We start from the raw sequence: 14,802 nt of genomic DNA on the forward strand, positions 1-14,802 counted from the left end.
GTCAGAGGGACATCTAACATAAAAGAACCAGTGGCAACAGAACACTTTTTAACTTTTAAAGTGATTCTTAAGTGACTTTTAAAAAGAAAAATCTGCTCTTTTGCATACTATGAATGTAGTCTTGAACTGTCAGTCTCTGAAAATGAATAAAAAGCACCATAAAAGCAGTCCATATGACTCATGCACTGAATTGCAAGTCTTATAAAGCCATATTATGTGAGGAACAAAATAAAATTTAAATTTAAAGGTTTGACCTTAATTACCTGAGATTTGAATGAGATTTGAGATCTTTGTCATTTTAACACTTGCACTTTGATTTTTAACATACAGAATGTTAAAATATAGTTGATTGCTTCATGTATTTATACATTTATTTCTGATTGATCCCAAATTATGTTTCAAACTAATTTCCACTAATCAAAATTCTAATTTATGGAATGATAATTTATATATGATGTGTTGTATATACACACTACTATTCAAAATGCATTTATTTGATCAAAAAGTATTATTGACAAATATTGTTACATTTTAAAATAACTGTTTTCTATTTTAATATAATTTAAAAAATAATTTATTCCTGTGATGAAAAAGCTGAATGTTCGGCATCATTACTCCAGTCTTCAGTGTCACATGATCCTTCTGAAATCATTCTGATATGATGATTTGGTGTAGACAACAGTTGTGCTGCTTAATATTTTGGTGGAAACCCTGTTATTTTTTCAGGATTTTTTGATGAATATTAAGTTCAAAAGAACAGCATTTATTTCAAATAGATTCTTTAATTTTGTCAATTTAATGCATCATAATTTAATGCAGAATAAAAGTATTAATTCCTTTCAAAATCTTACTGACCCCAAACTTTTCAACGGTGTATATATGGCTTTAAATTATTCATATGGATGTTTTGATTCAGTAATAGTTTAAAAGTGAAGGATTCACGTGTTCCATTTTTTCTCTCCGTGCACATTTACCCAGAGAGGTGCTATGGGTGACTAGTATGAATCATGAGTCACGTGAGTCTCTCTGTTATATTGCTGCTATAAATATGAGGATTGGTAACAGGTGAGACAGCAGCTCTGATATCACTCATGCTCTACTGCTGCACTCCTCCACTGCACTTTCAATCTGATTTTATTCTAACCTCACAAGATTATTTGTAGTGAAAAGTGCCACCTTTTGATTGTATGCAATTTCGCACTCGATCTGACGCCCTTCTATTCTGCAGCTTCCTCAATGTGAGCATTCTCTCACCTCTTCTGGTTCTTCTTCTCTTCCCCTTGAGGTCGTTCTGGAAAGCCCATGCCTTCTCGCTGCCTGTTTTTGGATCTCACTTTTATTCCTTTGTGATAAAGATTAGCAAATGCTCCAGTTAAAGCCTTTTGAGAAATATGTGCCAAATTTAGGCATCTGTTGGCTAAACAAAAAAAGAGACCAATCGAAAGACAGAGAGAGGAAAAAAAAGAAGGAAAAGTGGAAAGTGCATTTGCTTCCAATATAGTGACTGATATCTAAGCTATTTCTGTCTGTTCCAGGATTTGTGTTTCTAGTCCTCAAAACTTTAAAATGTTGTCTTTATTTACTCACCCTCATGTTGATCTACATCTATATGACTTTATTTCTTTCTTAGAACACAACATGATGATTTTGAAGACTTGTACTGGTCGATCTTTTCCATGCATATAGAATAAATGAGGACAAGCTTCAAAAAGGATGAAAACGTATCATTACAGATGAATTGTATTCCAAATTTTCTGATTTGTATGAGGAACAGACCAACATGTAAGTGAAAATTAAGACCTTGACATGCGCATTACTGTGTTCATCAAGGTCAGAACAATTTATTCTTGAGTTTGAATTCTTTCAATGGATCAGCTCATTCAGTTCACAAAACGGTAGTGATGTAAAGAATGAATCATTCATGATACAGACAGAAAGAGTTGTTTCTGATTTATGACTGATTCATTCTTTTGAGTTGGCTCTTTTCAATAAATCAGTTCATCTATAGTTCACAAAACCGTTTTGAATGATTGCGATGAATTAATCTGCTTTTCGAGTTGACTTGCTAACTCATTGATCTGGTAACAGAGGTTAACGGCTCACTTGGGGGAGGGGGAAAGTTTCTCACACAAAGCTGTCATATGACTTCAAAAGACTTCATATCTTCATTTCAAGAATCATATGGAGCAATTTCTGACACTTTTATGTTGCGTTTACTTCCTTTTTGAAGCTTAAATGCCCTAGTTTCCATTTATTGGAAATGCATTGAAAAGATTGACCAATACCATTCTACAAAATCCTCCTTTTGTGTTCCACAAAAGAAAGAAAGTAGCTCTGGTTTTGAATGGCATGAGCGTGAGTAAGTAATGACAGAATTTTCTTTTATTAGTTGAACTATTGCTTTAAACCATCGATCGCTTGTTTTCCTCCCTTTGTCTGTTTCTTAGTCTATCTGAATTCACCCCTGGTCTGGTGCATTGAGAGCTGGCTATAATTACTCAGCTAAGCACTAAAACAGAGCAGATAATTAAGGAACACTTTAATTAATAGCCACGTCAGGCACAGCCTGGCACTGGTCCATGCCGCCATGTGCACCCCATGGTGTTACTTTAGTGGTAGAGGTGGACTGCAGGTACATAGAGAGAGTCTAATGCATCTTAATGGAGTCTCATTTAAACTGATTCAGACTCCGTGCACACAGTTCACATATACATGCTGTTACTGAGACTGCAAAGTGCAAGTAATGAAAAAGATGAGGTTTTGTGTTTGTGGCATACCCTATGGCTGTGTGTCCACAAAAGCGTTTTTTTTCCCGAGGATAGCACATTTTCCCAATTGTTTTCAATGGGAGTGCCACATTTTTAAAACTCCAGCACTGTGATGAGGCACTGAGCATCTATTTCAGCATTTTATACCAAGGGTTGAAGAATGTTCAACTTTGGGTAAAGCGCAGCGCTCATTACTGTCACTTTTTACCCAGCCGTCCAATCACAGTGGAGGAGGGGTGGGACGAAAACCACACTGACCAACCGCCACATCCAGCTTGCACAATGGTAACAGACAATGACAACAAGCATAGTAATGGAACAAAATAATTTAAAACAAGAGCCAGAGCAAATACTTTACATTGTATCAACAATTTTACATAGAAACAATACAGAAACAAACTGTGAAATGAGATACTAGTAACACTTCTGTGGATATTCTGTTGATACTGTAATAACATCATATTGGCAAAACTGATTTGTCAAACGCTCCAGTGCATACTTGTGCTCTGGAAAGTGTCAAAGGGTTTCTATTTACAAAGTGTTTTTGCAGCAGTAAGCAGTAGGGCTGATGATACACCTATTTCCCGATTCGATACTATCACGATACTTGGGTGCCGATACAATATGTATTGTGACTTTTTTTAACAATAAACCATGGGTAAAAGTTGAATCATACACTTATACAGACTGTACATCATGTATAAGATGAGCCATATTTACAAAAACGATTCATCACATCTTTAATTTTATTTCAGAAACATCATACATAAGAGTAGTACATTTTCTTGCATAAATGATTCAATGACAAACACATTTTTTTAAGTCATTTGTAAACAACAGTGTAAACAATACACTCATTATTTGAAGCGCCGTTTTCAAAAGGTGATAACTATTTTGATCGCTACTGTAGACTATTTTATATTTGAACTATAAACTTTTTATCTCAGTACTTATATGATCATTTGAACTATTGTATCACAGAAATAATGATACTATGAGGTTGAAATAATGACAATTCTCTCTGGATCAGCGGCAGCGCCAACACAGATTTGAATGTTGCGATATGATTTTATCAAAGGTTTAATAGACAGACTAATTGTTGTCATTTAGGAATATAATCGCGTGGGGTTTTGATTCGAGATCACAGTCTTTTAAAGATTAATCGTGCAGCTCTACTGTCTTATCTATAGTCTTTGCTTATACTCTCTCTCTCAGCATTGATATCTGATGCAAAGCACATAGCGCGAGGGCTTTTCAGTGCATTTATTACTATTTTAATATTCATAAAGTGAGACATCGCTATTAAAGGATACAGACCGTCTTCCACACATCCCACCAGAACCATTTCGGAACAGTTTAAATCTATTTATGGTGGTCAAAGTTGATATTGTGGAGGGCAACACGCCCGTAAATCAATGTATGGGAAGCGCTGGAGTAGTCTCATTGCTTTCGCTTGGCCATTTCAAAGGGATATTACGTCACGTGACACGCATAGATAATGACACATTTCAAAAGTGGGTAACTTCGATTTTTTTTCTTCCAGCCCTAGTGAGCAATGAAGCCAATCACAGACATGCCTGTTGATCTCTTGAACACAATGGCCAAGAGATTCATTGTGCAGTGTAGACAGCTTCATTGATTATAATGGAACTTTGAGAAATTGCAGTGAACTGAGATGAGCGACAGCTTTTGAGTGATTTTAAATGGAGTTCTCTCTTTGCATGTGTTCATGCCAATTAACATCCTTTTAGTACTTCTGATTACAATATGTTTACGATAACAAAGTTGACATCAACGAAAAAGACGTAATAGTCGACAACATGTTATGTTGGACTAATTTAAACATTGCCTGCATCATGATATGATTATAATACATCTCAACACGTTATGCATGACAGCTGAGTTATAGGTATAGGTTTTTCCTTTAGCATTCGCAACTTAAACTATGCTTTGGAAAAAATGAGTGAAATCACAAGTTAATGGCAGACATTGATGTTTAGCTTTTTTAGAACCTGTTTACTGGCAACACTAACACTGTGGGCCATTTTTGTTTGTTTTAAACTGCAAGTAAATTGCAGGGTGAGGATAGGGTGGTTTTCAAGACCCATCTCTGGGGTCCACTCAGCCAAGCAGCTTTCCATCGAGAGCAATGATCAGAGGTTCCGGAAAACTCAGGCACATAGTGAAAAATGCAGAGTGCTTTTAGAAAACATTGAGGAAAAATGGCAAAAAAATAAACAAAAATCCCCCAAAAAAGAGAGGTTGAGAGAATGTTGTTCTCATAGGGAGAGAACACTTTAGAGCACTTTTCCTCTATTTCCATCCTGTCCTTTTTCAGTATATACACAGAAACAAATGAGTCATCATTAATAATACATGCTTTCAGAGAGGGCTGCTCCTCTGTACTGACCACTCACTGAACTCACACTCTGCCACGCGCTTCCTTTCAGTTCCCTCTGTTAAAGGGATAATTCACTCAGAAATGAAAACTCTTCATTAACTCACACTCATCTTGTTCCAAACCCCAATTTTGCTTTTTCTCAGAAAGGAGAAAATTGTGAAGAATTGTTTAACAGCTCTTGCCATTACCATCTCTACAATGTCAGTAAAAAGAGGTCCAAATGCGGTCATTTCAGTCTTTTTTTAAATCATACAATAACTTTATGTGAGAAAAAGATAAAAATTTAAGTCATTATTCATGCACTTCCCCCAAAATTGGAATTCTACCAATGTCATGATGTTGATTGATGATATTTTTTAATATAGATGACTATTATTATTATTATTATTATTATTATTATTATTATTATTATTATTATTATTATTATTTATATATACATAAACTACCATTCAAATGTTTGGGGTCAGGGTTTAATACTTTTATTTGGCAAGGATGCATTAAATTGATCAATAATGACATTAAAGAAATGTATATATTTCTAATAAATGTTTCTATTCATCAAAAAAAATCCTGGAAACAAAAATTGCGTTGCAGTTTCCACACAATTATGAAGCAGATGATTTTTTTTCATCTAAGAAATGTTTCTTGAGCAGCATATCAGAATGATTTCTGAAGGATCATGTGACACTGAAGACTGGAGTAATGATGCTGAAAATTCAGCTTTGACATCACAGGAATAAATTACTTTTTTAAATTATATTAAAATAGAAAACATTTATTTTAAATTGTAATGATATTTTGCAGTAATACTGTTTTTACTGGATTTTTGATCAAGCAAATGCAGCCTTGGTGAGATTAAGAAACTTATTTCAAAAACATTAAAAAATCTTACCGACCCCAAACGTTTGAATGGTAGTGCATATAAGCCAGTCTTTTTTGTTATGTTTTACATTTGTTATAATTAATTATAATAAATATAATTATACAGAGTTATACCATTATATCATAATATTTATTATAATTAATTTTAAAATTATTTTATTCTTATTTTTTTTTGTGTTTTACCTTTAGCTTTATTCGTTTTTTGTAAAATTGTTATTTTAAACAATTAGTAAACCATTTTAAACTGAATAGCTCTAGACACAAGTGTTTTTGAGTGTGTGTGTGTGTGTGTGTGTGTGTATGCTTGTATATATGGTTAATATGGACAAAAATGCATATAATGACATGGGTATTACAAAACTTCCTGTGTCCTCATTAACCAAATAGCTTAAAAAACATCTTACATTAAAAAAAAAAAAAATTTTAATAAAAAAAATGCTAACAGTTTTCTGTGATGGGTAGGTTAAGGGTAAGGGGATAGAAAATTTGATTATTTCAATATAAAACCATTACGTCTATGAAGAGTCTCTGTAAACCACATATACAACAAATTTCTATATATGGGTAAACTACCACTTTAACAGTCAATGCTCAAAACGCCCATGTCAACACAATGCCACACAAACAGAGCGAATGAGCAGGCTGCTGGTCTGTATGGCTGTGGTCTTTGGCAGGCGTTCTCCATCAGCAGCGACTGCGATCTGAAGGTGAACCGGGTCAGTGGTGTACACCATGATTTGTTTAGCCAGAGCACTGTTGAGAACCATCTGCCCTGTAATTCAGGTGAGCATCTGCTGAGCTACAGATGGCAGGAAAAGTGCAGGAGGGGAGGACGATGCCTGCTCTCAGACAGGTCCAGTTTCTACTGAGCCAGAACCAGAGGACTGGTGCTACTGTGCGGGGCCTGTTGTAGCTGTCCTATAAAAATATTCTTCGTGCTACAAGATGTCAAAAGCTTGCCATGCAGAGCATTTTATTAGCTTGTCTGTCTGTCGTTCTCTGTCTGTCTGTGTATCTATCTAATAATATTAAACTAAATTAAACGTAATTAGACTAAACTATACCTGTACTGTCTCCACGCAGCATATATTCTCTGGCTCTGTAGGCATCATTGTCTGACTCCGGTTTGAACTGAACACCACTTACTGACAGTTTCTGACATTGTCAGTGCATGAGATTGTCCTGTTTTGTTGTTGAGTGAGCTCTTGAAGCTCCGCCTTCTTGAAAGAGGGCCGGGAGCAGCAGCTCATTTGCATTTAAAGAGACACACACAAAAACGGCCTGTTTTTGCTCACCCCCAAAAATTTTAACATGCTATAAAAAATGATCTGTGGGGTATTTTGAGCTAAAACTTCACATACACACTCTGGGGACATCAGAGACTTATTTTACACCCTGCAAAAAGGGGCATAATAGGTCCCCTTTAAGACTCATTTTAATACTAGATTCGAGCATCAATGCTGGTTCTGGCTGACCACTTGTGATGGGATCAGAGGTTGATGCCGCGTGCAAATGGGGCCTTTGACTACATACACGTGCATGAGATGATAGGATGTCTAACACAGAGTGAGTTCAGTGACCTCTGGTGCCGCTTGTGTTTTGTAATGTCAGTAATGTCAGGTCTTCATACCTCAACCAACCAATCGTGTTGCATGCTTGGAGCAGCTAATTATCTGCATAAACACTATCAGATCTTTCTCTCTACTTCTCCTCCCTTCCTTCTGTAGACCCCACTCTGTAGGGCTGCTTATTCATAAGCACCTTGACAGATTGAGCTGATTACAACCCTTCTGCTGTAGTGAAACTCACTCTGTTTGATCCATGAGCCCAGATGAACTTCTTCATACAGGAACATCTTACATTAGTTTGCACTTGATTGTGTAGTACAAACATAAGAACAACAGACATCTAAACTTCAAACTAAACCACATGAGTTCTGGACTATTAATGCATGTGGCTTAGGGCTGGGTGGTAAAACGCTAACAATAATTATTGCAATATAATTTTCCTCAATAAAATTATAATAAAAGTTTGATATAATGTTTATGCACCAAAAGCGGAACAAAATAACACTACTCGTTTGAACCACGCCACACGGACCATTTATCAGCTCGGCTCAAACGGCAGCGAAGCGCAGATGCGTTGACTCATTGATCAGTCTCGATCACATGACCGCTAAACAGCGCTGTGAGATCCAGTGAAAAGAAGTGCTTGAATTCAACAGAAAACGTCTTTATGATTTAAACTAGTTTAAAGCCAGATGAAACAGCACTGACAAACACGAGAAAAACACTGTTCCATGAAAGATCCAGTTAGAAGCTTTTTCAATCTACAAATCACCATCATTAACCATGGATTTACTGTAACTGCACCATAGTATTGTGGCAGAAATGTGGGATATTCATTTTGAATTATATTATATTATTAATGTAGACATGTTTTAAATGTATTATAGGAGTAATGGCTAATAATTACAGTATTTTTTTGTTATGTATTTAGGCAGTTGTATTTCAAATACCATTGAAACCAAATAGCAGAGGTGGTGAACACCGGTCCAGGAGAGCCACAGGCCTGCAGAGTTTAGCTCCAACTTTAATTGCACCTGAACAAGCTAATCCAGGTCTGAATGAAAGGTTACTAGAAAGCAACAGTCAGAGTTGAAGCTGAACTCTGCAGGACTGAGGCTCTCCAGGACCGGAGTTCATCACCCCTGCCATATAGTTACATTTTACCATGGTCGTGAGGTTATCATGATCTAAATGTATGATACTATGGATGACCAATGATTAATTTAAATAAAAGTCCTAAGTCAAACTGTCAGAATATTGATAATATAAAATTGAGGTTAAAATTTTATCAGAAATTTTTAATTTGCTACCATTTTTGTTGACATAAATTTACATCTACATCCCAACTCAAGCTACTGCTATACAGTCAAATCAAGCAACTGTCAAATTTGCATTTCTAAGAGAGAAAAAATGTAATATGATTAATATCGCAGCTTGCACGGCAAACTGTGCCGAAGATACATGCCTTCAAAGTCAGGCAAACCTGCTTCATGATTTGAAACAATATCACCCGTTAGAACATGCAGAAACTAAGAAGTACATTTTTCTATTAATTTATTTATTTTGTTAAGAAGAAAGACTGAAAACAGATTTTACTTGAGTTTACTCATGTGTATTTTGATGTAGAATTTTTTTTTTTTTATCATTATAAATAAATGTTTTGAATATTCTACTTCAGATTTTCAGATTTCACTCAGGAATCGAAATCTGTCTTTAAAAGAAATAAAGATTTTATATTTGTCATGATAATTATCGATAATGACTGATATGAAAAATGTTATTGTGATCATTTTTTGGCCATATCTAGAGCTAATGGCTTAGTGTGATTTGGCTTAGTATGATTATTCATACACAATATATTAAATCAACTGAAATAAATAACTGCGCTGCGTGTTTCAGAGTGACTCACAATCCACCGATTGCAAAAGTAATATTTCTTATTTTGTTTTTTAGTAATTTTTATATTTTTTATTTAAAGAATTAGTTCACCCAAAAATGAAATTTCTGTCATTTATTACTTACCCTCATGCCGTTCCTCACCCATAAGACCTTCGTTAATCTTCAGAACACAAATTAAGATGTCCGATGGCTCCGTGAGGCCTCCATAGGGAGCAATGACACTTCCTCTCTCAAGATCCACAAAGGTACTAAAAACATATTTAAATCAGTTCATGTGAGTACAGTGGTTCAATATTAATATTATAAAGCGATGAGAATATTTTTTGAGCACCAAAAAAAACTAAATAACGACTTACTTAGTGATGGCCGATTTCAAAACACTGCTTCATGAAGCATCAGAGCACATGAATCAGTGTATCGAATCTCAGAGCACCAAAGTCACATGATTTCAGCCGTTGGCAGTTTGACACGCGATCTGAATCATGATTCGATACACTGATTCATTTAATAAATGAAATAAATGAATCAGTAAAAAATAAATGAATCAGTAATGAATCAGTAATAAATGACAGAATTTTAATTTTTGGGTGAACTAACCCTTTAATAATAATAATAATAAGCAATATTGATATATAATCACAGAATTTTGGCCAAATTGTGCAGCCCAACAAGCTCAGCAATCCCGGAATTTGTTTTAATCGCATTTTAAATCGCAATAGTTTTTTTTTTTTTTTTCCCTCAAACCATGAAACCTATTTATTGGAACTTTTACTGATAAATATTTTTCTTTTCTCTGCATTTGTCCAAATGTTGGCTATTTTGGCTTGCCAAGCAGCATCTAAATATTTGTTTGTCTTTTTTATCCCAATGTTTGCTATGGTTTTCACTGATTCCCTCTTCATTTTCTATGACACGGTCATCAGCTTGATGCCGGTTTTCTGGTCAGTGTGACAGGTTAGCTTGAGGCTGCTCTAGCTAAGAGATTCTCTCATGCATTTAATTGAAAGGCGGTGTGTTGTTAGCACAAACCTGCAAAGTGTGGCTGGTGCAACACAAGGCTGTGCCGGCAATTACTGTGTCACGCTCTTTGATGAGAACACGTACCGGTGTGCATGTGTGATTACTTTCCCTCGCTCTGCATGGCGGCGGAGTGAAGACTGACCTACTGACCTTCTGACTCTGCAAACACATTAGCGTTTACTTATACCTATTAGACTTACATTAAATCAGGGACCTGAGCTGTATCTAGGGACCAGAATACAATTTTAATATATTTTAAAATGTAATTTATTCTGTGATGGCAAAGCTGAATTTTCAGCATCATTACTCCAGTCTTCAGTGTCACATGATCCTTCAGAAATCATTCTAATATGATGATTTGCTGCTCAAGACACATTTCATATTATTATCAATGTTGAAAACTGTTGTGCTGCCATGATGTTTTGTTTGAAACCATAACTTTCATAAATAGAAACAGCATTTATTTGAAATTTTGTAACATTTTAAATTAAAGGGCCGTTTTCTTCATATTTTGTTTTACAGACCAGTGCACAGTAACAAGATCATACCTGTTCCTGCACAAGTTTTGGTTCTTCAGCACCATCTACTATTTTGGCAACTGGGCTTTCCTTTTGGTAAGTTCATGAATTTGCTAAAATTTTCCTTTTTTAAATGACCTGCTTCATTATTTGAACTGTAGGAAATTATACACCGATCAGGCATAACATTATGACCACCTTTCTAATATTGTGTTGGTCCCCCTTTTGCTGCCAAAACCACCCTGACCCGTCGAGGCATGGACTCCACTAGACCCCTGAAGGTGTGCTGTGGTATCTGACTCCAAGATGTTAGCAGCAGATCCTTTAAGTCCTGTAAGTTGCGAGGTGGAGCCTCCATGGATCGGACTTGTTTGTTCAGCACATCCCACAGATGCTCGATTGGATTGAGATCTGGGAAATTTGGAGGCCAAGTCAACACCTCAAACTCGTTGTGCTACTCAAACCATTCCTAAACCATATTTGCTTTGTGGCAGGGCACATTATCCTGCTGAAAGAGGCCACAGCCACCAGGGAATAATAAAACATGATTCATCAGACCAGGCCACCTTCTTCCACTGCTCCGTGGTCCAGTTCTGATGCTCACTGTTGGCACTTTCGATGGTGGACAGGGGTCAGCATGGGCACCCTGACTGGTCTGCAGCTATGCAGCCCCATACGCAACAAACTGCGATGCACTGTGTATTCTGACACCTTTCTATCAGAACCAGCATTAACTTCTCGAGCAATTTGAGCTACAGTAACTCGTCTGTTGGATCGGACCACACAGGCCAGCCTTCACTCCCCATGTGCATCAATGAGCCTTGACCACCCATGACCCTGTCACCGGTTCACCACTGTTCCTTCCTTGGACCACTTTTGATAGATACTGAACGCTGCAGACCAGGAACACCCCACAAGAGCTGCAGTTTTGGAGATGCTCTGACCCAGTCGTCTAGTCACCACAATTTGACCCTTGTTAAACTCACTCAAATCCTTACGCTTGCCCATTTTTCCTGCTTCTAACACATCATCTTTGAGTACAAAACGTTAACTTGCTGCCTAATATATCCCACCCACTAACAGGTGCCGTGATAAAGAGATAATCAGTGTTATTCACTTCACCTGTCAGTGGTCATAATGTTATGCCTGATCGGTGTATGAATGAACACACACACAAAAAAAATAAAAAATAAAACATCATTACAAGAACCTACATATCCTGAGAGAAGTAGTATTGGCCCTAATGTGTCTTTTGTTGTGTTGCATTGCAGGTCTTTCTCATTGGTTTGGTTGTTTCCTGCTGTAAAGGGAAGAAATCCGTGATTGAAGGGGAAGTTGATGCAGATGATTCAGATCTCAGTGATGATGAATATGTACATTAACTCCTGGTGTAGTTACTACTTATGTCCTGTTTTAACTAGGTTTGGTTGCCAGTCAGAACTGAGATGAAAAAATGATACAACAGTTTTCTATCTTCTCACAACTCATCTTTCATTCGTCGTTCAGAGAGAGAGAGAAATACTGACGCTCTATAAGACTCAGTTGAATGTGTTATGATGCCAAATAGATTTTGTGTCATTAGAGGAATTGTCATGTTTAACTGATAGCAGTAGTCTGATATGCTAACCCGTCTCTACTACTGACCCTTACTACTAACTAAGGGTTTATGTGCATGTCATTTTGCATTGCTGTCTGAAATCATCAAATAAGTTTTACTCTCTAAACAAGACAAAATTTAGTTTGAAATAAGTTAAAAAGGTACAATATATTTTTTGTTGATTCACATAAAAGGGTTGAGATTCATATGCTGATTTATTTATTAAGGATTTTTTAATGCTGTGCATATCATTTTTTTTTTTTTTTTTTTGTCTAGCCATAGTGCTCCAGTGTTTGATGTGTGCTTTCTTTAATGTTACTTAAATCTCTGAGGTTGAGTTACTGTCATACTGCTTGTGGATTTATTTCACATACATTTTTATTTTTGATTGTACTTAAAATGACAGGAGAACTTGCAAAGAACTGACGCAAGATCAAAAAGTGTGTCAAAATGTATTTATCATATAATATTGGCCTGTTTTGCAGTTTTTCTGAAATTAAAGTTTCTTTTGAAAGATGATCCATTAATAAAGACTAAAAACAATATAACTTGTTTTAAAAAGAATACAGTGGCTTGATTGTAATTTATACTTAATGAAATCATCCTGAAATAATTTAGAAGATTGATTAAAGAGTTAGTTCACTCAAAAATGAAAACTCTGTCATCAATTACCCTTGTGTCGTCCTAAACCGTAAGACTTTTGTACATCAGACACAAATGAAGATATTTCTGTCCCTCCAATGACTCCAAATCCCTCCAAAGTTTTTAAAAAGAAGCGGTTTAGTCCATTTTTTCTGAAGAGACTGGATCACTTTATATGAAGAACAAACCTTATTGGTTCTTGTGGAAGCTCAAACGTGCTGCGTAACACACGAGAATGAACCACATTGGTTCATGCTTGAGCTTCCGTTTAGCATAACTGATGTGTGAGTTGATCAATATTTATATGTGAATAAAAGCCTAAACTGCGCAATTCATATGGATTAGTTTTACGATCTCTTTATGAACTTTTTGAAGCATCAAAGTGGTAGTTGTGTGAACTGTCAATTGAGGGAAAGAAAATTCTTAGATCTCATCAAAATATATTCATTTGTGTTCCAAAGATGAACGAAAATCATATGGTTTGGAACAACATGAGGGTGAGTAAATTATGCCAGAATTTTAATTTTTGGGTGGACTATCCGTTTAATGTTAAATAGAAATATGTCGATTTACAGATACGCAATCATTTATATTGTCAGAAATAACTACACTTAATTCCATATTTAAATGACCAAATGGTGTAGAGCTTATGCGATATTTCTTCAATCTTTGTAGAATAAACTACACAAAACAGTCATTTTTTGAATGAGTCAAATAGCAGATGTGATGAGCCGGTTCAAAAGAACTTCTGAGAGACTCAAATGAGCCTAAAACTATGGGCTGCATCCGAAACTTAAAAATGCTGCTTTCGGAGGACCCATTCCAAGGCAGGAAGGCATCAATGCACATCTGAATCCATTGATAGCTTCACTTCCTGTCTCCTGAGATGCCTTAATCTCTTCGAATTTTGAAGGCAGCATAGATGTATCCTTTGCTGCCTTTGATATCCCACACTCCTGTGCTTTTCATTCATAGTTGAGCTAGAAAAATAAAGATGGCGTCTGAAAGTTGCGGTTGCTGGTCAGTTTATGTGTAAATGTAAGTTTTTGACCATTTTCCACTTCTGATGTCATTTCTAGAGAGAAATTTGTATTGTAGTAATTAAATATTTGCTTATTTACCACCAAAACTCGCTCTATTTTGCTGTAGATCATTTAACCATTTTGCTGCCTCAGGAATTTCGAAACTTTCTCCGAAAAAGTTCCGTGATGTACCTTCCTGCGCAAATGCTGCGGATGTGGACAACAACTCAGAAGTATAAATGAAAAACCAACGTGTAGCTTACGGCATAGGTCCCAGAAGTAGGTTATACATCAACGTGCGAAACTTCATCTGATGCTGCAATGGTCGTGATATGGAGGTTTTTTTTAGATATATAAATGTGAATTCAACATATCATATATAGTAATACGTTCAAAATGTAAAATATACAATCTATTCGACTTACAAAAATATAATTCTTTTAATTTAGTCAAGTGGTCATGCCGTGACTAATTGATCTTCTACT

The 14,802-nt window shown here is 36.0% G+C and overlaps 1 protein-coding gene across 1 annotated transcript in view; it reads left to right on the plus strand.

Annotated features, from left to right (window-relative positions):
• lmbrd1 (LMBR1 domain containing 1) overlaps nt 1-13,217 on the plus strand; it is a 116,916-nt gene extending 103,699 nt beyond the window's left edge. Inside the window, 2 exon segments of the mRNA XM_048205750.1 lie at nt 11,061-11,152; nt 12,328-13,217. Coding sequence (XP_048061707.1) covers nt 11,061-11,152; nt 12,328-12,438 — 203 coding nt within the window. The 3' untranslated portion in view covers nt 12,439-13,217.
• Nucleotides 13,218-14,802: the final 1,585 nt, after the last annotated feature.

This window comes from Megalobrama amblycephala, linkage group LG10 (assembly GCF_018812025.1).
Source record: "Megalobrama amblycephala isolate DHTTF-2021 linkage group LG10, ASM1881202v1, whole genome shotgun sequence".
In the NCBI taxonomy this organism is placed as follows: Eukaryota; Metazoa; Chordata; class Actinopteri; order Cypriniformes; family Xenocyprididae; genus Megalobrama; species Megalobrama amblycephala.